The sequence below is a fragment of the Giraffa tippelskirchi genome, chromosome 8, assembly GCF_054371585.1.
Source record: "Giraffa tippelskirchi isolate mGirTip1 chromosome 8, T2T-mGirTip1v1.2.pri, whole genome shotgun sequence".
Lineage (NCBI taxonomy): Eukaryota > Metazoa > Chordata > Mammalia > Artiodactyla > Giraffidae > Giraffa > Giraffa tippelskirchi.
This window is the reverse complement of record NC_137282.1, coordinates 130,289,976-130,315,655: the sequence shown is the minus strand read 5'-3', so window position 1 is coordinate 130,315,655 and position 25,680 is coordinate 130,289,976. Positions and strand designations below refer to the sequence as shown.

The 25,680-nt window shown below is 52.6% G+C and overlaps 2 protein-coding genes across 18 annotated transcripts in view; one reads left to right on the top strand and one right to left on the bottom strand.

The window, feature by feature from the left end:
* MOCS1 (molybdenum cofactor synthesis 1) overlaps window positions 1–15,490 on the top strand; it is a 386,238-nt gene extending 370,748 nt beyond the window's left edge. For 5 of the 10 annotated variants that reach the window (XM_081523253.1, XM_081523252.1, XM_081523254.1 and 2 more), the window contains 8 exons: window positions 4,673–4,837; window positions 7,188–7,249; window positions 7,541–7,652; window positions 8,065–8,177; window positions 8,639–8,749; window positions 11,155–11,275; window positions 11,792–11,854; window positions 13,998–15,490. In XM_081523253.1, the coding sequence (XP_081379379.1) occupies window positions 4,673–4,837; window positions 7,188–7,249; window positions 7,541–7,652; window positions 8,065–8,177; window positions 8,639–8,749; window positions 11,155–11,275; window positions 11,792–11,847 (740 nt within the window). In that variant the 3' untranslated portion in view covers window positions 11,848–11,854; window positions 13,998–15,490. The remainder of the gene's footprint in view (window positions 1–4,672; window positions 4,838–7,187; window positions 7,250–7,540; window positions 7,653–8,064; window positions 8,178–8,638; window positions 8,750–11,154; window positions 11,276–11,791; window positions 11,855–13,997) is intronic. The other 5 variants (XM_081523247.1, XM_081523245.1, XM_081523246.1 and 2 more) reach the window with 2 other exon arrangements.
* A 667-nt stretch (window positions 15,491–16,157) lies between these two features.
* The window catches only part of DAAM2 (dishevelled associated activator of morphogenesis 2), a 127,245-nt gene continuing 117,722 nt past the window's right edge, over window positions 16,158–25,680 (bottom strand). For 5 of the 8 annotated variants that reach the window (XM_081523239.1, XM_081523241.1, XM_081523243.1 and 2 more), the window contains 6 exons: window positions 23,244–23,412; window positions 22,735–22,842; window positions 21,814–21,874; window positions 20,500–20,631; window positions 19,290–19,460; window positions 16,158–19,132 (listed from right to left, as the gene is read on the bottom strand). In XM_081523239.1, the coding sequence (XP_081379365.1) occupies window positions 18,911–19,132; window positions 19,290–19,460; window positions 20,500–20,631; window positions 21,814–21,874; window positions 22,735–22,842; window positions 23,244–23,412 (863 nt within the window). In that variant the 3' untranslated portion in view covers window positions 16,158–18,910. The remainder of the gene's footprint in view (window positions 19,133–19,289; window positions 19,461–20,499; window positions 20,632–21,813; window positions 21,875–22,734; window positions 22,843–23,243; window positions 23,413–25,680) is intronic. The other 3 variants (XM_081523238.1, XM_081523237.1, XM_081523244.1) reach the window with 2 other exon arrangements.

Sequence of the window (25,680 nt, the reverse complement as noted above, 5' to 3'; positions counted from 1 at the left end):
GAATGTTCAGGACAGATTTGCTTTAGGATGGACTGGTTGGATCTCCTTGTAGACCAAGGGACTCTCAAGAGTTTTCTCCAACACCACAGTTTTATAATATTAAAGTAGTAAGTTTATAATATTATTTGAATGCATATACAATTTTGTGTTCAAGGTTCGTTCCTTCATTATGTTAAGAATGTCACTGCATTGTCTCCTTAATCAGTCTGGCTATTGGGAGAAATCTTATGTCAGTCTGTTTTTTGCTGTTGGTGATATGCTCTTTTTCTCTGGATCGAGTGTTGCATTTGTTGTCTAATTTCCTTAAATTTTACTATAATATATCTAGGATAAGCTTTCCATCATCTGTCCTGTTGGCATTCAGTGAAATTTTCCTGATATAGGGAAATTTTTTTCCATTATTCTTTTCCTTCCTTCTCCCAAGTTTAATTTTTTTTTTTTCTGGGACCTCTATTTGGATGTTGACCCATCTACTTAGATCCTCCACTGTTCTTAAATTATATTTTGGTGTCTTATTCGCTTCGTCTTTTTTCTAGAAGAGTCCTTTAGTCTTACCTTCCAGCTCATCAATTTCTCCTTCTGTGTGGATGTTACCATTTATCTTCTTGTGTTATTTATTTCACAATAATGTTTTTAGCTACTGCTTTCCATCGTTCCCTTTTACCATGAAAAATTTTGTTTCATTTTGTTAATATCCTCTGTTATTTGTTTTGTTGTATTTATATTTCTCTTACAGTCTTGGTCTGTTTGATCATTTTTTTTTCTATTGATATGAATGGAAGGTTGGGGTTTTTTTGTTTTTGGTTGAGGAGGCACTAGATATACTTCTCAAGGATCTCCTTAGTTTAGCCAGTAAATATACTACCCTGAGGATATGAGCTATTCTGTATGACACTACTTAACAGGAAAAGGTTCAAGGCCAGATCATAGTCTTTGATAGGCCCAGAAAGCTCAAGATGCCAGAATATCACAGTTTTTCACTCATGTTTGTAATCTTCCCCACCAGGGACCAGCCTAACCCTAAACCCTAACCCAAAATAAGTCTATGGCGTTCTCACTAAGTAAGGTCTTGATATTATCTCTACTCAGATCACTGACACTGCCTATCATAGTGGCCTGACTCTTTTCTAAAGACACTGATGCTGTCCTAACTCACTTCCTGTCACTGGTCATAACTATAGCCTTGATGCTTGCCCCAACAACCTGCCTGACAATGTCCCTAATGGCCTTAAATGCCCCTCACTATCCCCCTAATCTTGTCGCTAACTAAGCCCCTGATGCTGTCCCTAACTAAAAACCTGTCTCTTCCTAGGGCCCTCAAGTTTTCTCCAACAGAGGCCCAAATACTGTCCCTAACTAAGGCTCTGAGGCTTTCCCTAACTAATGTCCTGACTATGGCTCTTAACTAATGCACTGACGCTGGCCCTAACTGAGGCCCTGAGGCCCTTCCTAACTAAGGATGCTAACGCCAGACTGCAGGTTGTGTATTATGCAACTCCAGGAGATGCTGTCCACCTAGAGTGTGATGAGAACGGCACCTCCCGGAGTGATGTAATCCTGGAGTGATGTAATATGGTGGTCCAGCAGGCCTTCTGCCCTCAGGGAGAAGCAGGTTGGAAGGAAGCAATGACCCTCAGTGGGCTTTGGAGGAGGGAAGTGGAGGAATGGATGCCTGGGGCCAGACGGTCCCCCAATGTGGTCTTCAACTCCTAGCAGGACATTGACAGCTTCACCCCCCCCACCACCACCCACCTGACCCCCACCCACCTGACCTCTAGTGAATTCCTGAGCTAGTTCTCTGGTGCTCCTATCACCAGATTCTTCAGTAAGGGGACAAGCAGTTATCATGCTGAGGCATCAGTGGATAAGGGCAGGGAGAAAGCTTACCCACCCATCCCCAACCCCCGCTGGCTTCCTCTTAACTGCTTTCATTCGCCTTTCCCCTTCAGCTCCACACCCACTTCCGCAAACCAGCTCAAAAGGGACTGTCCATCATCCTGTGAGTTTCTGAAGGTTGTTTTTTTTTTTTAAGTTTCTAGATTTCTGTGTTTCTTCAGGGTTGATTTGTTGAAGGGAGCCAAGAACTACTATTAATTTTTTCACATTGGCAGAGTCCCCAGAGTAAAGCTCTTCTCTTTGTTTTTAAAACAACAACTTTTATTTTTACACTTTCATTTTCTTATTGCAAAAGTAGTATGTGTTTATTTCAGATAAGCAAAAATAATATCCTGCTGCCCAACTGAAACTGCTGTCAACATTTTGGTTTGGCGACCTGCCTGTCTTTTTTTCTTCTCTCTCTAATTTTTAACCACTGTTTTTAACCTACCCTCTGGACTTTGTGTATTTCCCAACATCCTCACATATTTTGGTACAGTCATTTTTAGTTGCTTGATATTCTATCATTTAGACAAAGCATAATTTACCAGTTTTCTGTTTTTGACCATCTGGATGTTTTCCTATTTCCCTTTATTATGTATTGCTCATTGATCAATACATATTTGTTGATGAGTATTGTTCACATCCATGATTATTGTTTTTTTTTTTTAGTTTTTTGGTTTTATTTAGATTCCATGTTTAAGTGAGATTATGTGGTATTTGTCTTCTCCGTCTGACTTATTTTCATTTAACATGATGCTCTCAGGGTCCATCCATGTTGTTGCAAATGGCCAGATTTCTTGTTTTATGGCTGAATGCTATTCCAGTGTGTGTGTGTGTGTATACCACATTTTAATTATCCATTTATCCATTAATGGACAAGTCTGGGTTATTACAAATAATGCTACAGTGAACATAGGGTGCATATATCTTTTCAAGTTAATGTTTTCACTTTGTTTGGATAAATACCCAGAAGTAAAATTCCTGATCCTAGGTAGTTCTATTTTTAAATTTTTAAAGACTCTGTGCGTATTTCCATAGGGACTGCACCAATTTACATTCCTACCAGCAATGCATTGGGGTGCCCTTTTCCCCACATTCTTGCCAACACTTGTTATTTCTTGTCTTCTTGATCACAGCCATTCTAACAAATGTGAAGTGATATCATTGTGACTTTAATTTGTGTTTCCTTGATGAGTATTAATGTTGAGCACCTTTTCATATATCTGTTGGCCATCTGTAGATCTTCTTTGGAAAAATGTCTATTCAGATCCTCTGCCCATTTTTTAATCAGGTGGTTGTTTTTGTTTTTTCTTTTTTTGATGTTGAGGTGTATGAGTTCTTTGTATATTTTGGATGTTAACCCTTCATCATATGTATCATTTGCAGATATCCTCTGCTGTTCAGTAGGCGGACTTAAGTCCACCATTTCCTTTGCTGTGTGCAGGCATGTTCCTTTGATGTAGTCCCACTTACTTATTTTTGTTTCTGTTGCCTTTGCTTTTGGTGTCTAATCCAAAAAAATCATCACCAAGATCAGTGTCAAAGTAAGCCCCTTTGACTCACTGCCTGTTTCCTCATAGGAGTCCTATGGTTTTGCATCAAGATTTAATCCATTTTGAGTTCATTTTGATTTTTGTGTATAATAGAGTGGTCCAGTTTCATTCCTCTGCACTTGGCTGTGTAGTTTTCCCTGTCCTTTCTTCATTATGTATTTCTGGCTTCTTTGTTGTAAATTAGTTGACTGCACATGCACAGCTTTATCTCCGGACTCTGTTCTGTTCCATTGATCTGTGTAGCTTTATTTATTTATTTGGCTGCTCTGGGTCTCAGTTGCAGCATGCGGGATCTTTAGTTGCGGTATGTAGGATCTAGTTGCCCGACCCGGGATTGAACCCAGGTCCCCTTCATTGGGAGTGTGGAGTCTTAGCCACTGGACCACCAAGGGAATCCCACACGGGTCTTTTTTTATGCCAATATTATACCAGTTTGATTGCTACAGCTTTGTAATATAGTTTGAAATCAGGGAGTGTGATGCTTCAAGCCTTGTTCTCCTTTCTCAAAATTGCTTTGACTATTGAGAGTCTTCTGTGGTACCATATGTATTTTAAGATTGTTTGCTCTCTGTGAAAAATGCCATTGGCATTTTGATAGAGATTGCATTGAATCTGGAGATTGCTTTGGGTTAGGATGGCACATTTTAACAATATCCATTCTTTAATCCAAGAGCAGAGAATATCTTTCCATTTATCTGCGTGGCCTTCAGTGTCTGTCATCCGCGTGTCAGTTTTCGGTGTCTAATGACTGTCTGCAGCTACTCAGGGTTGCTCCCACCCCCTTCAGCTGCCTAAAGTGCTGTATGTAGCCTTCGGGTAAAAGTTGCTGCCTTCCCCCTGCTTGGGGGTATGGGAGGGTGACCAGCACACTCAATTCATCCATATACAATTCCCTAGAAGGCAGCCTCCCTGCCATGCCCAGGGCCCCCGCTCCTGCTCCTTGTCTAGGTGACTGCTAAGCTTGGTACAGGCTAGTTTCCTCCCACTTTGTACAGAACCTTCTCTGTGCTCTGGTCTCCTTAATCCATCCGATCCCATCTGCACTCTAGCAAAGTGAGCACTTTTGGTTCTTTTTTTAGATCGTTGTTTTTATCCTTATGTTTTTTATTCAGCTAAACCTAGTTAGGAGTAGTTCGCGGAGAGCCTGTTTTCTATCCATCTTACAGAGTTTTTCCTCTCAGCCCTTCTCCCAGCCTCACCAAGAACCAGCAGGCTGATACCCCTCCCTGTTCTCTCTCCAGCCCAGCTGCACCGGCTGGAAGGGCTGAGGACCATTGGCATCACCACCAACGGCATCAACCTAGCCCGGCTGCTGCCTCAGCTTCAGAAAGCTGGTCTCAGCGCCATCAACATCAGCCTGGACACGCTGGTACCAGCCAAGTTTGAGTTCATCGTCCGCAGGAAAGGTGATCAGATGCGGTTCACGGAGGGTGACCCTCCCAGGCCCTTGTAGCAGGGGAGCCGCGGCGAGTGCGAGGGGCCTGCTCTCTCCCTCTCCGTGTCTGGGCTCTCGCTAAGCCTAGATGTTTATTCCTCCCTCCTCACTCTTGCTGCATGTCCCTTTCCTCTGTGGCCACACCCTTGAGAACATTTTGGGATCAGATGCTAATGAACCGTGGTGACCTGCCTCCCCCTTCCCTGCCCAGGATAGAGAGTGTTCCCAGAACACAGGACATTCCGTTTTAAAACCAAAACAGTCCCTGGCACGCTGGGACAAGTTGTTTACCCTGTAGTGGGGTCTGAGGAAGTGTGGGGCAGCGTAGGGGTGGAAGCTGCCGTCCTAGAGGGCCAGGGATGGGGGGGATCCCCTAGCACCCAGGGGTGCTTGCTGGGCCCCTCCTGATGTAACAAACCTCTTCCTTCACCCCCTGCAGCCAGCACACCCACAGCCACCTCCTGCCAGGCTCCATCAGGGAGGGGCCGAGCCCTGGGTCTCACTGGACTGGCACCTGCTGTCCATGAGCCCTGGGTTGGGTGGGAGGTTCTGTAGAGGGTCAGACGCCCTTTGATTTGGGTCGGGGAGGGGAGCGGTATACTACCGAGACTGCTCCCAAGGATCAGAGAGATGGCTGGGGAGATCCGGCTTTCCTTCCCTTTCTCTGGAAACAGCCTGGAGCTCTCAGCCCCACCTCCTCTCCCACTAGCATGTGACTTCCTGTTTATACCCAGCAGTGTGCTGAGGAAGCCTGGGACAGTCCTTGCTTCCTGCGAAGGGCCGCTCTGGGCGCTCAGTGGAGGGACAGACACAGGATGCTACTCTGCCTCATAGACTACGAAGGGCTGAGAGTGTGATGCCAGGGGACCACCTTTGCTGGTTGTGTGGTATCAGTTCAGGCCTGCAGAGGGGACGAGAGAACTCTGTCTCTAGGACTGTCTCTTATGGCAGGGGCATACTGGGAGGGCTTCAAGGAGGAGGCATTCCTGCTGGGCCTTGAGGAATGGGGTGTTCGAATCAAGGGAGCTTACTCTGACGTGGAGCATCAGTTGAACCTGCAGGGGCTCTGAGGCGGGGAGGTGGAAGGTGTAATTGGGAGCTTTATTCACACCCACCTACCCCTAATGCCCACCCGCAAACACACACCTCCCCACACCCCCTGCCTGCCTCCTTGACTTCTTTCCTGGAAGGAAGATTAGAGACAGTAGATCCTAATGTCAGATCTGCCCTCCCATTCGCACCTCTGTGTCCCCTGCCTCCTTTTGGAGGGAGAGTGCTTTACAGAAGAGAGAACTTTGTAACAGCATATGGTGTAAATGCTGCCCAGTCTTTCCTTTGCCGTCTCTCCCTGCCGTCTTGGGGAGGGCATGGCAACTCACTCCAGTATTCTTGCCCGGAGAATCCCATGGACAGGGCAGCCTGGTGGGCTACAGTCCATGGGGTCGCTAAAGAGTTGGACACGAGCGACTGAGCACTGCCGTCTCACTCCAGAAATGCTACGGGGAAGCCATGGAGGCCAGCTGGGGGCAGGGGAGGGTCTGTAGGCCCCTAGATGTTTGGGTGCATGAGTGAGCTAGGGCAGGAGGAGAAGGCAGCCTGGGACCACAGTCACTGCACTAACCACAGAGATCGGTGGGACCCGCATGCACAGGACGTGCTCACCAGCCGGCCTGGCCCAGTGTCTGGGCGTTCTGGGTGCTTGAGGAGAACGTGAAGAGTGGGTGAGTGGATGCACTTGGGGAGGAGGAAGTGCAGTGAGGGAGTTGGGGAACCTGCATTCTGAAGGACGGATGCGAGCCCCTCCCCCCTAGCCCTGATGGGCACTGCCTGTCTCTTTGGACCTCGGCTTCTTCCTCTTGACCATCAGTGGGTTCACCTAGATCAGGGTCCCCACACTACAGCCCACCAGCCACGTCCAGCCCCCGTGCCTGGCTTTTTACAGCCCGTGAGCCAGGAATGGATTTTGCTGATACCGTTTGCCATGAATTTAATGATAAGGAACATTCGCTATGAATCCCAATTAAGCGAAATATTGTCCCTGCAAAAAGAACTTCACTCTTCCATTCTATTTAAAGAGCTGTGTTATAAGTTATACTCAATTATTATCATATTCTGAATTTAGTTAATGAAGCCTTTATGATACATGTCTACATAATACCCTCAATTTTGCTTCTTGGCCTACAGAGCCTGAAATATTTACCCTCTGGTCCCTGGACGCTGTGGTCTCTGAGGCTCTGGTGGCTTTGGCACTTCACTGTGGGTGTGAGGTCGGGGGAAGAGGGAGGCGGTGCCTTGACCCTTGCTTCTCTCCCTCCCCACAGGCTTCCACAAGGTCATGGAGGGCATCCACAAGGCCATCGAGCTGGGCTACAGTCCCGTGAAGGTGAGGACTTCCTGGCTCCTCCAAGACAGCCTCCATCCCTGGCCAGAGCAGCTGCAGGGTAGCCCCCGCTACCTTTGGCCCACTCCCTCCAGCCTTGCCCCTGCTCCCCACAAGAGAGGGGAGAAAACCAGTGACCCCCTCTGGGATCTTCTACCCCATGGAGAACTGGGGGAGAGCTGCCAGGAACGGGACCCTGGGTGGAGAGCCTAGGCCGGTGCCAGAACCAGCCCTCCACCCCGGAGAAAGAACACCGCAGGGCTAACCCTCATGGTTCTCTCGTCCCCCGACCAGGTGAACTGCGTGGTGATGCGAGGCCTGAACGAGGACGAACTCCTGGACTTCGTGGCCTTGACCGAGGGCCTCCCCCTGGACGTGCGCTTCATCGAGTACATGCCCTTTGACGGTCAGTGCTGCAGGGCAGGGTGGGTGGGGTAGAGGAGGCCAGGCCTGTCCGCAGAGCCTGACCAGGGCCTCGCTGAGAACACAGCGAGGGGACTGCCGAAGACCCCGGGAAGGGCTGAGTGGGCAGACAAGCTCTGGCTGACCCTGTGGATGCTGCTGACCTCCGAGCCCCCTGTGTGTGTAGAAATTTCTCCAGGGATGTTGGGGAGGGGTCTGGCAGGCACCAGGCCCGTGGTGAGGATCGGAGGCTTCTCATGGAGGGCGTAGGTGTGGTTCCATCCCCCCATTTCAGGCTGAGTCTCATGCCCTCCTGGCTCAGAGGCAGACAGCTGGTTCCTGGGCTGCGGGAGGGTGAACTTGAAGCCCTGGCACCCCCATAGCATGCAACTCAGTGGCTCCCACCCCCAACACAGGCAACAAGTGGAACTTTAAGAAGATGGTCAGCTATAAGGAGATGCTGGACACCCTCCGGCAGCAGTGGCCGGAGCTGGAGAAGCTGCCCGAGGAAGAATCCAGCACAGCCAAGGTTGGGGGCAGGATGGTGGGGCTGGGGCTGGGAGGAGGGTCATACCACCACCCTAGGACCCTCGGATGGGAGAGCTAGCAGGGGTCACTCTGGGGGTGGAGTCAGTGATACAGGACAGTGCTCTTTAAGCAGGAAGCGTTTCAGGGTCATCATAGCGGACTCCCTGCTTCACTGACAGAGAGGAAGGCCTGACATGGGGTGAGGGTTAAGGAACTTGTGGGGCACACCGGAGTAAGTGGTGGAGGGGTGCTCGTCTGGCCCTTCCACATGGCCATCCCTGGCCATGCTGCCCCCGGGCCCCTGAAACTTTAGGAGCCTTTGTCTTGGGCAGGCCAAGTGCGGGCAGAGAGCTCAGGGTTTCTGTTGTCTGAGGGCTCCCACGGACAGGGAATGGTGTCAGGTCTGATGTCAGGGAGGTAGAGCTGGCCCACCCCCATCTCCTCCTCCACGCTCGCCCACAGGCCTTTAAAATCCCTGGTTTCCGAGGCCAAGTCAGCTTCATCACGTCTATGTCTGAGCATTTCTGCGGGACCTGCAACCGGCTGCGAATCACAGCGGATGGGAACCTCAAGGTGAGTGTCTCCTCCCCCACGGGACCCGCACCCCTCTGCGCTCTGTATGTGTCTTCCCAGCCGCGCCCCCAATTGGAGACGAGGCTCGCAGGGTACACGGGGTGATGGTGAAATAGTGTCAGGTTTAGGGGGGTCTTGGGAGCAGCAGATGGAGGTGAACTTGAGGCTCCCATGGAACTGTCACCCTGGTTATGTCGTTGCTTGGGTCCCTGAAGTAGCTTCTGCTTGATCGGGAGCCTCCCTCCAGGACTCAGTGCTATGGAGGGTAGGGGGCCGGGCAGGGATCAATGTGCCTTTTGCCCCCAGCCCCCACCCCAGTTGCCCTTCCCACCAGGCCAGGGGCTCGTCCTTGAAACCAACATCCATTCCTCGTATCTAATCAGACGTGCTGTGCTGTGCGTTCAGCGCTGGGCATAGCAAGCGGAAGGGAGGCGCAGACAGGCCCATTTCTTATGGGCACAAAGGTTCCTTCAAGACCAAGGAGCTAAGGGTGGTAGCATGTGATTCTTTGTCAAATGAGCGGCCGGATAGGCCTCGACAAGCCTCCCTCCAGGTGCGGGGAAGGAGGCATATCTGAGGTTCACCCTAATTTGGCCAGGGCAGATTTCGGTCAGCTCTGGGGAGATGAGTGCCCCCTTCAAAGGTATAGAGTGTGTCCTGTTGGCAGTAGGCTGCTGTGCAGAGTTTTTGTACAAGGTGGAGGTCGGATGCCCCATTCATATTTTAGGAAGAATCACTCCCAGCTTGAATTTGGAAATAGACAGTTAAATAGCTGTTTAGTGATGTTCCAAACATGTAAGAGTTAAGGTGAAGGTGGGAAGGAAGAGAGAAAGAACTTGGAGATGCAGGTGGCGGTGGAGAGAGGGGCGCCCGGGTGTCTGATGGGCTCTGGGACCTGCCTGGGGTTGGGGGCGGGGGTGCTGGTGGACTGGTTTAGACCATCAAGTTGGACATCAGAACGGAGCTGTGCAGCAGATTGTCATAAAGCCAGGGGCTGGATTCCCTGGCGGTCTAGTGGTTAGGACTCCATGCTTTTACTGCAGGGTTGAGGGTTCAATCCTGGTTGGGGAACCGGATTGGGGGTGGAAGGGAAGTGCAGACAGCCCCGTAAACTCCTACATACTGTGTGGCGTGGTTCAGCCAAAAAAAAAAAAAAATCAAAACCAAAGGCTTATCTGGGCTGGAGGCATAGGCCTGACTGGGCTGTAGATGAGAGATGATGACTGTGTCAGTCAGCCTCCTGCCCCTGCCCTGGCCCCAGGAAGTGGAGCAAGGATTCTGAGCAGAATGTGAAGAATAGGCTGTTTACAGTGCAGGGTTCAGGGGGCCTGTTAAGGGGTGTCGAGGCACTGGATGAGCTGCAGCAAACTGCCGTCCCACCCCTGGGAGGAAGGGGCCCAGGAGGACATGGTGTCCCTAGGGCCCTCGGAGGGCTGGAGCCTGGCAGAGTGGCCGCCTGGCTGGGGCTGTGGGTGGAAGCTCCACTGCTGAAGTGCGTGGCCTCTCCCTCCTCTCTCCTTCTAACCTCCCATCAGCCAACCCCCCGGGCAGAAGGCAGCTGGAGGGGCCCCCCGGCTGCAGAGAAGGGCAGAGAGTGGAGCCTCGGGGCTGCTGGGGAGCGAGGAGGGGCACCAGCCCGCACTGGGAGGTGGCTGTGCCGTCCGCTTAGCTCTCGTTCACATCCTCTCTGACCATCTCAGTTTGTCAAAGATGCTTCGGTGCCTGTGTCCAGAGCACCATGTACAGAGCTGGCACTTAGTAGGGGCTTTATATGACTTCGTGGGAGGCAGTAGGTATCTCGCTTTGTGGGACTGCCCCATCCCCCGTGAGCCCAGAAGCAGCGGAGCGTTGAAGCAAATTTGACCGCAGGATGCCATCTCCACCAGCCCTCTGCTGATCATCTGCCAGTCAGGGACCACAGAGTCGGGGCAGGCGGTCAGGGTCCAGGAGCGAAGGGACGGGGAGAGGATGGAGGGGAAATGGTCTGTGCGTGCTGGTCCTCCAGGAGACTGTTTGGGACGCAGCTCCCTCTCTCTGGGATCTGTTCTTCTGGCAGCAAAGAGCCCATTCCATGAAATGTCTCAAGAGAAGGTATGAATCTAGATTTTGATGCACTGTCTCTGTTGGCAATTAATTTTTTTAAAGCACACTCTACGCGCTGAAAGAAGCATGACTGGAAATCAGACACAGGCCTTGTCTGGTTTTGCTTTGTGCCCTTCCAGCCCCTCTGACTACTCCATCTAGCACCTTCGGCCTCTCATTGCAGGAAATCTTGCTTCGAGTCTGACCAGCCATGGGAGGCCCTCCTGCTCCGCCCAGGGTGGGGGGTACTCCTCTAAGGATGGGGGCCAGGGCTCAGGATGCAGAGGGTGTGTTGGCCTCACCCACCATGTGACCCTCTCCAGGTCTGCCTCTTTGGGAACTCAGAGGTGTCTCTACGGGATCACCTCCGGGCAGGGGCCTCCGAGGAGGAGCTGCTGAGGGTCATTGGGGCTGCAGTGGGCAGGAAGAAGCGGCAGCATGCAGGTAGGGTTACAGGGAGGCCGGGAAGGGTGGCGAGTGGGGCTGTTGGCAGCAGGAGGGAGGTCCGTAGTTTTGGGGCAGGAGGATGAGGGGCAGCCTGGCGGGAGCCCGGGGGACCCCACCCCGTGTGGTCTGTGCTCTCCATCACTCCTGTTGGACCTCTTGACTTGGGGCGCAGTGATGCTTCTTGGCACAGCAGAGCCCGTGCAAGACAGGGGAGCCCAGAGGCTCTGGGGCCGTTTTCATTGGGTGTGTGGGGGAAGAGGGGTGTCATTGCCTCTCTGTCATCCCACACATTGTCTTCTACCAAGGCAGGATCCTGGCATCCAAACTGTGTTCTGGGCTCTGTCATGGGCGACCTCGCAGTGTCCTGTGGGGTTTTTGTTGGGGTGCATGTAGGTGAGCGCGTGTCCTCGTGGCTGTCACACCACTGGGTCCATCGTGCGTGTAGTGAACTCTCTTCCCTGCCCTCCCTCCCCCCATCCCTGCTCTCCTCTCCCCACCCTTCCCTCACTCCAGGCATGTTCAATATCTCCCAGATGAAGAACCGGCCCATGATCCTCATCGGTGGGTGACCCATCAGTACGTAACCACGCACCCTTGTCATTGGAGGTCCCCTGGGGCAGGGCCCCTGCCATAAGGCAACGCCCCCAGATCCTGCACTTCATCCTGAGGTTCTCATCCTTCATCTTTTCCTGCCCCTTCCAGCCTTTGCTGCTGCTTTTCTTCCCTTCCACGGCTCCCCCTCACTACACATCCACAGAAGTCATCATTCTGTCTCACAAGAGATCAGGCTTGGGGAGTGGGGTGACTCTAAGTTTTGATCGCTACGTTAGTGGTCCCCTGAGAGTGGAGCGGAGAAGGCAATGGCACCCCACTCCAGTACTCTTGCCTGGAAAATCCCATGGACGGAGGAGCCTGGTAGGCTGTAGTCCATGGGGTCGCTAAGAGTCAGACATGACTGAGCGACTTCACTTTCACTTTTCCTGTTCATGCACTGGAGAAGGAAATGGCAACCCACTCCAGTATTCTTGCCTGGAGAATCCCAGGGATGGCGGAGCCTGGTGGGCTGCCGTCTATGGGGTTGCACAGAGTCGGACACGACTGAAGCGACTTAGCAGCAGCAGAGAGTGGAGCTTCTGGTTAAGACAGAGACCTGTCCTCGGTTCTGGAATCTCCCAGCTCGGATGCAGTCATTGTCTGTCCCTTCCCTTCTGCCCTGTGGACCAGGCCATGAGTGTGTCTAGACCATCAGTGCCATTGGTCCACGTGTTGTTGTTTCTGTGCTGGGCAGTGCTTAGGCAGCTAAGCAAGCGTATTGCTCAGCTTTCCATGGAGGATGCAGCCAGGATCGCAGCTACCTAATTCCTGAACTCCTGGGAACTTATGTATATGCCCAGGGCGTCTCTCCTATGCCTAGGATGCTTCAAGCAGAAAACCTTGTTATTGAGCTTCCTGTGGGCTCCAACCCTGGGGACCTGGCCAGTCCACAAGGAGCTTTAGGGATGCTGTCACCCCACTGGCACATGCCCAGGCTAGAGCAGGGGAGGGCTCGCCCCCTTGGCCGCAGGCAGATCTGGGCCCCTGAATCGTGCCCTAAGCAAGAGAAAGCAGAGACAACAGCTAGGGGCAGGGGTTCTTTTCTTCAGCGCTTGGAGCAGAGCCAGCCAGTGCCCTGAGGCAGCCCAGGGACCACACCAGCCTCCCTCACCAGCTTGCCATCGACAGGAAAGCTGTGTCACCTCTCTTCTGCCCTCACCTCCACACCCTCCTCCTCCCGTACTGGGCCTTGACCCAGGCTGTCACGCCTTGATGGCAGAGCATGCAGGATGCCTGGATAACACCCCCACCCCGCCCTCCCACCGAGGGAGGTTATATCTGTGACACTGACAAGTTAGGGGACCCAGAGCATGTTGGAAGGCTGGGAGTTGGGAGACCTGATTGATTCACAGGAGTAAGGTTACTGTCAGGATATAGAGTAACTAAAGTGGTCTCATTTTTTATAAAACTGAGAGTTGTCCCGAACAGGGCCTCTTAGACTTTCACATGCATATGAATCCCTTAGTGATCTTGTTATTTTAGACTCGGATTTGAGAGGTCTAGGCTGTGTCTCTAACAGTTCTCAGATGGTGCTGGTCCCTGGACCACCCTTTGAATAACAAGAGCCTACAAGGTTCGCGAGGCCCCTGGGACCATGTGAATCAGCCTGTTGCTTCGTGTGCAATTCTGATGTGCTTGAGATGTCACTGAAATAGATTCATTATTTCCCTTAGAATCTGTCTGCAAAGCAGATGATTACTGTTAGCCCTTCCTGGAAAATCTGAAGATGAGAGTAACTAATTGGTAATTCAGGCTGAAGCCTGGCTATAGTTTTAAGAAAATGAAGGGACAGAGTGGTCATGTGATCGAGGCTTCAGTCTTCAGACCTTGCATGGTGGCGCCAGGGGGGAGCACCCTCGCCCTCCACTGCAGGACAGGTAGAGACCCTGGGACCCTTGCTCTCTGTACCTCCTGGTGAGGAAGCCTGCAGAGTTATATTCTGGGGACCCCCTCTCTGTGAATCTTCTGTTTTCTGTCTTCTCACTGTGCTCTCACTTTGCCCTTCATTCCACATTCCCTAACATGAACGGGGGAACTCGGGGTAGGGTGGGGAGAGAGTTGGGGAAGGAGGTGGTTGTGCAAAAGACCCTCTTGGACTGAGTCTCCTCTTCCGTCTTCATTCTAGAGTTATTTCTGATGCGCCAGGATTCCCCACCAGCCCTTCCAAGCACTTTCAGGAACTCTCTCCGTGTTCATGTTCTGAGACACAGAGTGAGCTTCTCTAGCCATATGGTGACTTTATGGAAAGGAGGCGGGGCCCCCCAGGCCCCTCTTGTTGCCCAGCGGTGGCTGGGGTCCAGCCTCCCTCAGAGACACTTCAGTTCCCACCTGGACTCAGACGCCAACCCAAAGTGCCTTAGCCCAACAGAGCCCCAGGCTCCTGCCGCCTCCTCAGGACCTCTGCCAGCCTCTGACCAACTGACCCACGTGGACACGGAAGGACAGATGGCTATGGTGGATGTGGGCAGGAAGCCAGACACAGAGCGGGTGGCCGTGGCCTCGGCCGTGGTCCTCCTGGGGCCTGTGGCCTTCAAGCTCATCCAGGAGAACCAGCTCAAGAAGGGAGATGCCCTGGCGGTGGCCCAGCTGGCAGGCATCCAGGCGGCCAAGCTGACCAGCCAGCTGATCCCTCTATGCCACCACGTGGCCCTGAGCCACGTCCAGGTGCAGCTGGAGCTAGACCGCGCACGCCACGCTGCGGTGATCCAGGCATCTTGCCGGGCCCGGGGCCCCACCGGGGTGGAGATGGAGGCCCTGACCTCTGCTGCCGTGGCCGCCCTCGCCCTGTACGACATGTGCAAGGCTGTCACCAGGGACATCGTGTTGGCGGAGATCAAGCTCGTTAGCAAGACCGGCGGTCAGCGAGGGGACTTCCATCGAACGTAGAGCTCCTGCGCATCCCCACCCCCAGGCCAGCAAGGTCAAGAAGAAATGGGTTGCGATTTCAACCCAAGGGAAAGAGGTCAAGTTCCTTTCACCAGTTTCCTTCAGCCAACAGGAACCTGAAACCAGCCCACCCCTTCACTGCTAGATGACCTGCACCGACCTACAGGGTTTCCTGTCTTCCAAGAGGAAACCAGCAGGCCCTTCAGCCTTCCTGGGCCCTAAGGTTGTGCCTGGGAGGTTATCTAGCCTTGCTAGATCATCAGTGTGATTTGTGAACTCTTTGAGACAATCAGTCGATCCCATGACCTCCACTTCTAGAGTGGGTTTTCTCTTCTCCTCCTTTTCCCAGGAGGAACAAGGGCTCATAAGCAGAGGAACCCACTCTGAGGAAGGGCGCACGGCTCACCCTGGGAATGGATCACTTCCCTTTAACTGCAGCCCCAGCCTCTCCGCCGTGCTCCCTCGAAAAAGCAGGTTATCCCGCTCCCATTGCCTGAGTCTGTCCCATCAGACACACAGGCTCTCAGCTTATCAGTTGTACCGTCCTGAAGCTTCTTTCCTTGGCCTCTCCTCCTCCTGAGCAGTATCTCCTATGGGCCACAGCCCCCAGGCCTCCTGACCGAGCACACCTCCTGTACCCCTTCACCCTGGGACACACCAGGCAGGGAGGAGTGGTGGAGCTTGCCTTCACCCTCACAGCGCACAAAATAAAGCCACGACGCCAGCTTTGGAGATGCGGGAATGAGGACTGTCTGTGCTGAGGGTACCAAGCCGTGATGTTGGGTCTCCCCTGTGGCCCAAAGCCCCACCCCCTGGTGGAAGAGGCACAGCAGAAATGCTGGAAAAGTCAAGGGGCATGTACTCCGCATGCCCCCGCCTTCCCTGGGGGAGAAGGGAGGCATGGAGTGGGAGGCACGGAGATGCAGCGTCTCCCATGGCACCGTCAGCTGGGGGCGTCCGAAGCGCCTCCCGTCGCCGATAGAGGTCAGGGAGTGCAGTTAGAGGCGCCTGGTTTTCACATCCTCCCAAAACACCGGACGCGCTTGCTGGGTTCTCTTGACGTAGGGTAGGTTCCTCTGGTTCTTGTCTTAGTGTGACCCACCCTCTCACCCCACCCTACCTGCCTTCCGTCTGCCCTACACCCATGTCTGCTGGTAAACCGTTAACAGCCACGCAGCTCTTAGACCACGGAAACTGGCTTTTTCTTTTCCAAGTCCTCCCACCTTGGCTGATTTCAAGGTACCGTGCGATGTGAACCGGCTTGCGGAATCCCTGAGGCTGTAACAGTCGGTGCTCTCAGCGCTGGTAGGATCTGGTTCCAGCACCCCACAGGCTCTGCCCCCTCCCCAGCACACCTCACATCCCCACCTGGGAAGGAGGCACAGGTTTCAAGGCAGGCTAGGTGAGGATGGTACGGATTTAATATTTTTTAGTATTACAATATATTCTTATAAAAAAAAAAAGGTGCAGGCGAAAAGAACGCTGCAGATTTTGTACATTAGCCTCATCTGTCATCTGAAAGAGCTGGTGAGAACAGCCATGGTGTGGAGGTGGAAGAGGTGAGGGAGATGGTCACGCCCCCCCAACCCTAGTGGGTGCAAAGTGGGAGGGTGAAGCCTAGATCAGACCCTTCCCCATCCACCTGGAGAGTTTTCTCCTGCCACCCTAAACACACCCTACTTCCATCTCTGAGAGGAGGGGGTGGGCGGTGGGTGCTGCTGCTGAGAAAGGGACAGGTTGCATCAGGTTAATTGGAACTTTACACTGGACACAAAATAAGAGAAATTAACCCATAGGTGGCAGGTTGGGGGGGCGGGAAGGGTATGGGGGAATGACCAAGGAACAAATATAACAGGCGTAAACACGTAGTGTATCGAGGACCAACTCGGCCATCTCTAAGACACCTGCCTTTCTTGCTGAGTCGGCCACGATGGTCCACGGTCCAAGGCACTGTTGGCCACCTGGCTACAGCAGCATCTGGTGTCAGAGCCACTGGCCAGATCTAGAAAATAATAAATAGAGAAGGCAAAACCTTTAGAAGTGAGACGCCTGAGCCCTGGAATAATATACGTGTCCTCTGTAAACAGTTAAACCAAACTGTGCTTTTTCTGTGATTCCCAACGTGTCTTGCCAAACGCTTCCATTATCCCTTCTTTTCCTGGTGCGTATCTAGTCTTCCATGGTGGGTGGGAACGCTGGGATCTGGACAGGCCTGCTGCATAGAAGGGGAGGCCTCCCTGTCCACATGGGTGAGGCGGACTCTGGCCTGGCCAGTCTCGGGAAGGGCCTTAAGAGGCCCGACCACAACCTTATCATCATCCCAGCGCCAGCTTCTTGACAGTGGGGGCTCGTGGGTACCATGTTGCTCTGTGGCCAGTCTTCCTGGAGGCCTTCCCCTGGCCCTCACATGGACTCCAGTGGCCTTTTCACACCTGTCCCTGTCACACTCACACTTACTCCAGTCCCTTTCCCTCGAACCAACACACGTGCTGGGCTGCTCACCAACCCTGTGTTTCTCCCCCACCCCGCAGCTACTCTGGTTCCACCCCCAGAAAAGGCAGCTGAAGAGTGGGCCCCAGCCCACCAGTCTGTCCACTGGCAACAACCCTGAGCTGGAGGAGGTCAGAGGTGAGAATCAGAAAGGGAGGGGCAGGGAGCCTGTTGATGGGAGGGGTAGGGGGGAGAATCAGGCAGGTCTCCAACACTGAGGATGAGGGGTTAATTGTAGGAGATGGGAAATGTATTAAAAGTTATGAACCTTGCTGGAGTTGGGCTTACCCTCCGTCCTTTTACAAGAGAAAACTATAGATACCAGTCGTCATCCTGCCCCACGAGGACAGTTCTAGATGGACAGAATGAAGGTGAGACTGGGCAGGAGAACCAGAATGGGCCCCCTGGAAGTCAGGGGGACCAAAGCAGGCACCAGAGATGGGTGAGTGGGACCCCCTCAGCTTTCCACCATTGGCTCCACTGGGCAGTGTACTCCCCGGCTTCTCCTGCCTTGCTCTGCTGTGCCCCCTGTCTGAATGCTGCTGATGGTGGGAGCCCTCTTACCCCCTTAGAGGTGGCAGAGGGGTAGCTCTTGCCCTTGGGACCCTCTCAGGAACCGATGCCCCAGGGCCAGCCTCAGCCAGATACAGGCAGTTTAAAGTGGTCCCGTGCAGGCTGAACAGAGCAGGAGGTCACTGCAGATGTTAAAAGAAGTGCAGGCTCAGTGACGTGGGTGACCCAGGAGCTCTAGGGTGAACCTAGCCATTCAAACGCTGGCCTCTGGAACCCCCAGCTGACGTGTGAGGTCACTGTCTCCAAGAAAGCGGTCAGGGAATACCAGGTCGGGGTGGGGAAGGAGAGTTCTGTTCCAGGATCCCTGTGCTAGCATCCAAGGTGTGGTGATGAATGGGGTCTTTCTTGAGCCCTTACCAGATCCATCAAATACCTGATAGTGAGCCACAGTCACGGGAACCCAAAGGTGAGTTTCGGAATTCTGGATTAGTAGACTGGAGATGGCAGGAGGGAAAGGAGAACTTAAGACATGCCAGAGGGGCCAGTGGACTTGTGATAGAGGAAATGGGCACTGCCACCCTGTCATGATGACTTGGTCCCTGCAGCATCCTCCCAGCATTTTTTTTTCTGGAACACATAGCTGGCATCTCTAATGCCTCTTCCATTCGATAGGATACTTTACCCCAGATCAATGTTCCATTAAGCCTACTCTTGAGAGATGGGGGCCTGGGTGCCCCCACCCCATTGTTAACTCCCCACGGCATGGGAAATCTGGACACGGTCTGTGGACCTCTCTCCAGTCTAGATCAGGAACAGCTCTGTGCCAACACACAGGTGCACATGCTGCAGGGTGGGGAACAGGGCCCCTTCAGCCGGGGCTGGCCAGGGATGTCCAAGTCAGCCTCAGGAGAGTGACCCCTAGGGCTGGGGTGCAGGAAGAATAATGGGAAGGGGAGATGAGGGGAACCCCTTCAGATGGGGAGACACCGGGGTCCTGCCACACACAGCCCGGCCCCCAAGACCCAGCCCAGGGCTCTAAGCCCAGCACCAAGTCGTGTAAGTATCACTCTCGCCGCCTCCTCCACTCGCCCCCTCGGGGTGGGGGGGCATCCCTGTCTCCCAGTCTCCTGCTGCCGGCCAGTCCTCAGGTCAATAATTTAGCCTGTTTATCGCCCGCTCCCGGGTGGCTTCCAGGGCCTGGCTCCCTGATCGCTTGCGGCTGCGTTTGAGTTTGCACAAGTCCTTGTCGAAAACTTCTCCGGAGCGCAGGGCAGATACCAGGTCGTCAAACTCGCCGCCTTCCTCCAGCGCGCTGCCCGCGTGCACCTTCCGCTGCCGCTGCCACCGCTCGCGTTCCCGCTGCTCCTTCAGCTGCGGGGGTGCGGAGGGGGAGGCGAGGAGGGAAGGTGAGGGGCTGGCAGCCACGGGGTGACTGACGCCTGGGCTGGGTCTGCCTCCTGGTCCCCGGGGCACCCCGAGCCTCCCACTCCCAGTGAGCGCTCCCCCGCGCCGGGCTCGGCACCCTTACCATGGCCTCCATGCGCGCCCTCCGCTCCTCCTCCTCTTTCCTCCTGCGCATGGCCTCCAGGTCCTGCCGGGCCTCCGAGAAGGCCTGCAGGAAGGTATCAAAGATACCGAAGAACTCGTCCGGCTGCATCTTGCTGTCCTGCTCCCCAAAGTGCGTCAGGGCCTTGGAGAACTGTTGGGAGAGAAGGGTTGATGGAGAGTCCCCCGCCTGAGCCCAGTGGGCAGGTGGGTTCCAGCCAGAGCAGAGCTCATCCAGGTGGAGGACCTTGGGCTTGGGGGGGGCAGGACTAGAGAGAGGAGACTCCCACTGGCATCGGAGGTTAAGGGCAAGGCTGAAGGAAAGGCTTAACACCTGCCAGAGGTGAGGGACCCAAGCCACCTCTGGGTCCCTTAGGGTGTAGATACAGGACCAGGAGCTACAGAGCTAGGGAAGCACATTCACAGGCCAGGACCTGCCTGGTTAGAAATCAAAAGGATGTCAGATCATCTAGTTATTGGGCTAGTTGTTTAAACCACTCTGTGCCTCAGTTTCCTCAGCTGTAAAATGGGGATAACAGGACTACTTCATAATGTTGGGGGAGTTAAATGAGTTAGTGATGTAGAGCGCTAGCTACGTGCCGCGTACTGTTTACTGACAGCTATGTCTCTAATTCAACCTGCTGAAAACCCTCTAAGACAGCCCTCACGACTCTTAAGCGTGCTCCTCGGACCGGCAGCACGGGCATCTCCCAGAAGCTGGTTAGAAGGCTGAATCTTCAACCTCACCCCAGACCTTGAATGAGGACCCACATCTCAACAAGACCTCGCAGCAGGGGTCCAGGGGCATGGCTGTGGGAGAGGCAGAACAACAGAGCAAAGCTGGGCTCCGGAGTCAGGCTTCTCAACCCAGCTCTGTCTAGCACAGCTGGGCAACCTTGGGCAAGTTACTTAACCTCTCTGGATCTCGCACATCTGTCAAATGGGACAATACCCCTTCAATAGACCCATAAGGTGGATGGTGAGGCAGATGGTGGAAAACACTCAGCAGGGTGCCTGACACTGGTCCGGGATGGTGAGTTTTGCAACAGAGTTGCTTTTCTTGCAGGAGGACAGGGTTTCTCCTCAAAGCTCTGTGCCTCTGGGTGTGTCCCTTCTGGGCCCTCTGTGGTGGGAGTGGTGCAGGTGGAGAGGAGTCGGAGTGGGGTCAGCCTGCGGGCTTGGGGCCCCCTTACCTTGGCCCTGGCTTCATTGAGCTGGTCCTCCAGCTCTGAGAAGCTGAAGCTGGAGACCGTGATGAAGTCGCTCATGACCGGGACAAACTTGTCATTGGGATCCCGCACCTGACGTTTCTGATATTCCAGCTCCTGAGGAGGGAGAGCCAAGTGCTGGTCAGACCTGTGCCAGGACGAGAGTCAGGATTCCCGGCTCACCCCATCCCCCACCCCTCTTGCCAGCTGCAGGGCTCTAAGCCTTCCTTAGGAAGGGGAAACACCCCAAGCCTCCAATTCCAGGGGTGGCCAAGATTGTGAGCTATCAGCCAGTCCACCTGCCTTGATCCTTCCCTCATCGCCACTGCCATCTTTCTCTAGGTCCTGGGACCAGCACCGTGAAGTTTTCTATGAAATAGGTTCTCGGGCTCACTCAGAATTAGAATCCGCATTTTAATAAGACTCTCAGGCAATTCATGTGCGGATTAAAGTGTGAGACGCATTTCCAAATCTCCATGCTGCTGCTGGTCCACGGACCACATTTCAGGTGGCGCTTTAAAGAGCTATAAATTAGGAAGCATGCCCCCTCCTGCCCCCATAATGGCAACAAAAGGTTCTTTCTCCTACTTCTTTCTCTAAACCCATCACTTCCTTAGCTGCCTAACCACCCGCACACAGTGAAGATGAGAAGGTTCTCCAGTTTCTAGATGTAGGGGCCATCCCCATACTGGACGCCAGAGATAGCATATCATCTGTGAAGCCCTTAGAGTGGGAATAGGACAGACCAGAGATCGGGGTCGCCAGCAAAAAGGACAGAGGTCCCCATGTCACACTGGGTGCTACCTGCCCTGAGCCATTTCCAAGGCATGCACATCCTCTTTCCCATCCATCTGAATCAATCTTTTTTTTTTTTAATTGGAGGCTCATTACTTTACAACATTGTTGTGCTTTCTGCCATACATTGACATGAATCAGCCATGGCTATACATGTGTCCCCCATCCTGAACCCCCCTCCCACCTCCTTCCCCATCCCATCCCTCAATATGTGGCAGATTTTCCATTAATTCCCCTCCCCTCTGTCTTCGATGGATGTCCCCTATTCAGGAGTCTAAATCTAAGCTTTGGATAATTCAGCTATCCTTTCCTGAGGGCCCACTCTGTGCTGGAGGCTGTATCCATTGTGCCAGCTGTTCTGTCAGTCCCGCCAGGAGCTCTGGGTCACAGAGACGCCTCCGCCAAGGTCTGCAGCTGGGGCTCCACCCTCTGGCCCAGCGACAGATAGCCGCCAACCCAGGCAGCATCCCTTCAAACCCAGGCGGGCACAGATGATGTACTCACCACCTCGACCGCTCTGAGGCCCCTCCTGAGGTTGCCCACCTCCTTTTCCAGCTCTGCCAGGCTTGGGGGGAGGGGCACAAAGGGAGGGAGAAGAGCTGGGGTTAGTTCAGGGCAGTGTCAACCCCAGTGGCCTTGGGACTCAGTGGACCTGGGTTCCAGCTCTGCTTTTGCTACTAACGTGGCCCTGGCAAATCACCTCCCCACTGAGCTCTGACTGTGCATCTCTTGGAGATGCTTCTATCAGCCTGTATATGTTTAGGACTGACTTCTTGCCTGTAGCAGATGGCCTTGGTGCCCCCACTCAATATCTCCTTGGACCATCCATCCCAGTGCACAGCCCTGACTTCCAACCACTGAGCACTTTTTCTGGGGGGAGTCACAGAGTCATTGCCCCCCCCCAAAATTCCGCCAGGGCCCGACAGGAGATGATGTTCACCTCCTTTGCAGTTTGGGGGGATAAGCAGAGTGAGTGTCCCGTGCTATCGCCCACACTCTGCAGGCAGGATTAAGCTCTGATTGCCTGCAGTGGTAATTGACTTAACAACACTCCCGTTGTTGGCGTTCTTCCCATCCCTGGCTCCCTTCCCCACTCCCCACTGTGTTTCCTGGGAGAATCTCTGAAATGAGGATTTGAGAGCAAATAATGTCTTTTGTTCTGGAGAAGGAAATGGCAACCCGCTCCAGTATTCTTGCCTGGAGAATCCCATGGACAGAGGAGCCTGGTGAGCTACTGTCCATGGGGTCGCAAGAGTCAGACATGACTTAGCGACTAAACGACAACTACTAGTGTCTTTTGTTGGGTTCTCCCAGAGCAAACCCCGAGACACTGTTCCTAGTCAGCCCAGAGTAGCCCCGAAGGAGGAAATTTAGAAGAGAGAGTACGTGATCACAGGGAAAAGGAAGCCTCAGGGGTCCCCTCACTTGACTTTGGCGGCTTCTGGAAGATGCTGCAGCTCAGAGGGCATGTTCAGGATGTCAGGGAAGTGCTTTTCCAGGATCATGATCAGGTAATGGAGCAGAGAGATGTTTCTGTGGGTGAAAGTCAGGTCAAGGTCAGGGGCCAAGGGAATTGGGAACGAGGGTCTGGCAGAAATCAGGCTGAGGTGTTAGGGGAAAGCTGTGACCTATTTTGGGAGGGCTTCCCCGGTGGCTCAGTAGGTAAAGAATCCACCTGCAATGCAGGAGACACAGGCAGATACAAGTTTGATCCCCGGGATGGGAAGATCCCTGGAGAAGGAAATGGCAGCCCACTCCAGTATCCTTGCCTGGAGAATCCCATGGACACAGGAGCCTGGTGGGCTGCAGTCCATAGGTCGCAAAGAATTGGGCACGACAGAAGCAACAGCACATAGGCACATGAGAGGGAAGAAGGGAGAGGCCAGGGTGGGGTGAGACGGAGGCTACAGAAGCTGGAAGCTGGCAGGTCCCACCTGTCGATGCTGGACTTGGTGTCAGCGATCTTGTTGAGGCTGGCCACCCGGAACCCGTAGGCGCCCCCACGCTGCCCTTTGTTCATGAAGTTGCCGATGGCCAGGACCACCTCTAGCATCCGCGCTAGACGCTTGCTGCGGATCAGCTCCCGGGAGGCCAGCAGGATGGCTGGAGGAGGAGGGACAGGTGAGAACCCCGCACACACCGGGACTCTTGGACCCTCGGATGGTACCACCAGAGTCCAGAAAAGGAGTCGTCAAGCGTCAACTTCAGAGGGGCAGAGGCTATTCCCATGTCCCAAAGGACGTTCTTCTCCACACCTGCCTAACTCCAGGGAGAAGCCGACAAACTCGCCAAAAGCCAATTCAACCACATAACCCTTTCTCGAATGTGCCAACATTTCCTAAGACTAGACTTGAGAACGTATCTTTCCTTCCATATAAGATTCCTGTTTTTTCCTATGGATATATGCATGAATATAATACTTTTACTTTTCTAAAGTGAAAGTGTTAGTTGCTCAGTGACTCTTTTGTGACCCCATGGACTGTAGCCCACCCGGCTCCTCTGTCCATGGGATTTTCCAGGCAAGAATACTGGAGTGGGGAGCCATTCTTTTCTCCAGGGGATCTTTCCAACCAGGGATGTAACCTGGGTCTCCTGCATTGTAGGCAGATTCTTAACTATCTGAGCCACCAGGGAAGTCCTTTACTTTTATAAACCTAGTAATTAAAATTTTTAATTTCAGCATGTTACATACTATGGGACTATTTTTGCCTCTTTTGAAGTGCTGTATTTTGTTGATTTTTTTGGAAAGGAAAAAATCCCTGTCAAATTAAAACATCAATTTCAATAGTCTCATATTTTTTCTTCTATAATATTATGCTTTTCAGTTGATGGTGTCTTAGATTTGATTAAATAGGTTATGTGACAGCCTGTTGAATAGCATTTAAAAATGTTCTCCAACCTTTAGACATTTAAAAATTTCCCTCTAATGCCTTAAATGATACGTTTGCTGGAAATATAATCTAAGGCTAACCCGTCACCAAAACTTCAGTATTTCATTCTGATAGGCTGTTTTGGCCCTTCCCTCAGCAATTCTGTATTTATGGTGGGTGTGCAGAATTGGGACACAAATCCTACACTGAAAATTTGGCTACTGGTTAAAGCATATGATTTTGGATTACTAAATGTGATGAGAAGACCAAGCCATTGTATTATGATTTTGGCCTCTGCCAAACTGAACATTCCTTAAGATGCTGCTATGAAGATAAAATGAGAACCACTTGACTAAAAGTATGCAAAACTCTTCAAAAGCAGTTAAAGTAAGTAGCTGTCAAAAAGCTATAAAAAAAAAAAGAGAGAAGTAAGGTTGGGCTGCTGCTGCTGCTAAGTCGCTTCAGTCGTGTCCGACTCTGTGCGACCCCATAGACGGCAGCCCACCAGGCTCCGCCGTCCCTGGGATTCTCCAGGCAAGAACACTGGAGTGGGTTGCCATTTCCTTCTCCAGTGCATGAAAGTGAAAAGTGAAAGTGAAGTCGTTCAGTCGTGTCCGACTCTTAGCAACCCCATGGACTGCAGCCTATCAGGCTCCTCCATCCATGGGAGTTTCCAGGCAAGAGTACTGGAGTGGGCTGCCATTGCCTTCTCCAGTAAGGTTGGTCAGTGGCTTCTAAACTCAAACATATGCCACCTAACAGAGGCATTACTCTTGAAAGGTAATTGAGTGGTTCCTAGTCTGCCTTTTTTTTTTTTTAATTACATCTAGATTAGTTAAGTACATTATGGTATATTCATACAATGGGATAAAATGCAGCACTGAAAATAAATAACCCACTGTTCCTTACAATCATAATGCTGAACAAGAGACCAGCATAAGATCACACAGGTGAATTCACTTTGGGATGGTTCATCAATTAGGACTCTTAGGATTTGTGTACTTTTCTAACTGCACATTTCAGTAATGAGTTTAAGTGCATGCATGCCTGCTAAGTTCCTTCAGTTGTGCCTGACTCTGTGCGACCCTATGAAGTGTAGCCCGCCAGGCTCCTCTGTCCGTAGGATTCTCCAGGCAAGAATGCTGGAGTGTGTTGCCATGACCTTCTCCAGGGGATCTTTCCGACCCACAGGCCGAACCTGCATCTCTTATGTCTCCTGCCTTGGCAGGCTGGTTCTTTACCACTAGTGCCACCTGGGAAGTTTCTGGCAACATATATTGGTTGTGGTAGTTTTTCTTAGATTGATACGCTATTTGAAAAATCTGCAGAGGAATCCTAAAAATGTTGACAAAACAGAAAATGACAAGAATTCAAAGGGAATCAGTATAAATGGAAAAACTGCCATATGCAATGCAGACATTTTAGATATAAGAATAATGTATTCATACATATATTCATAAGAATATATTTCCATGTGAAGCCATATTCATCTTGACTATAC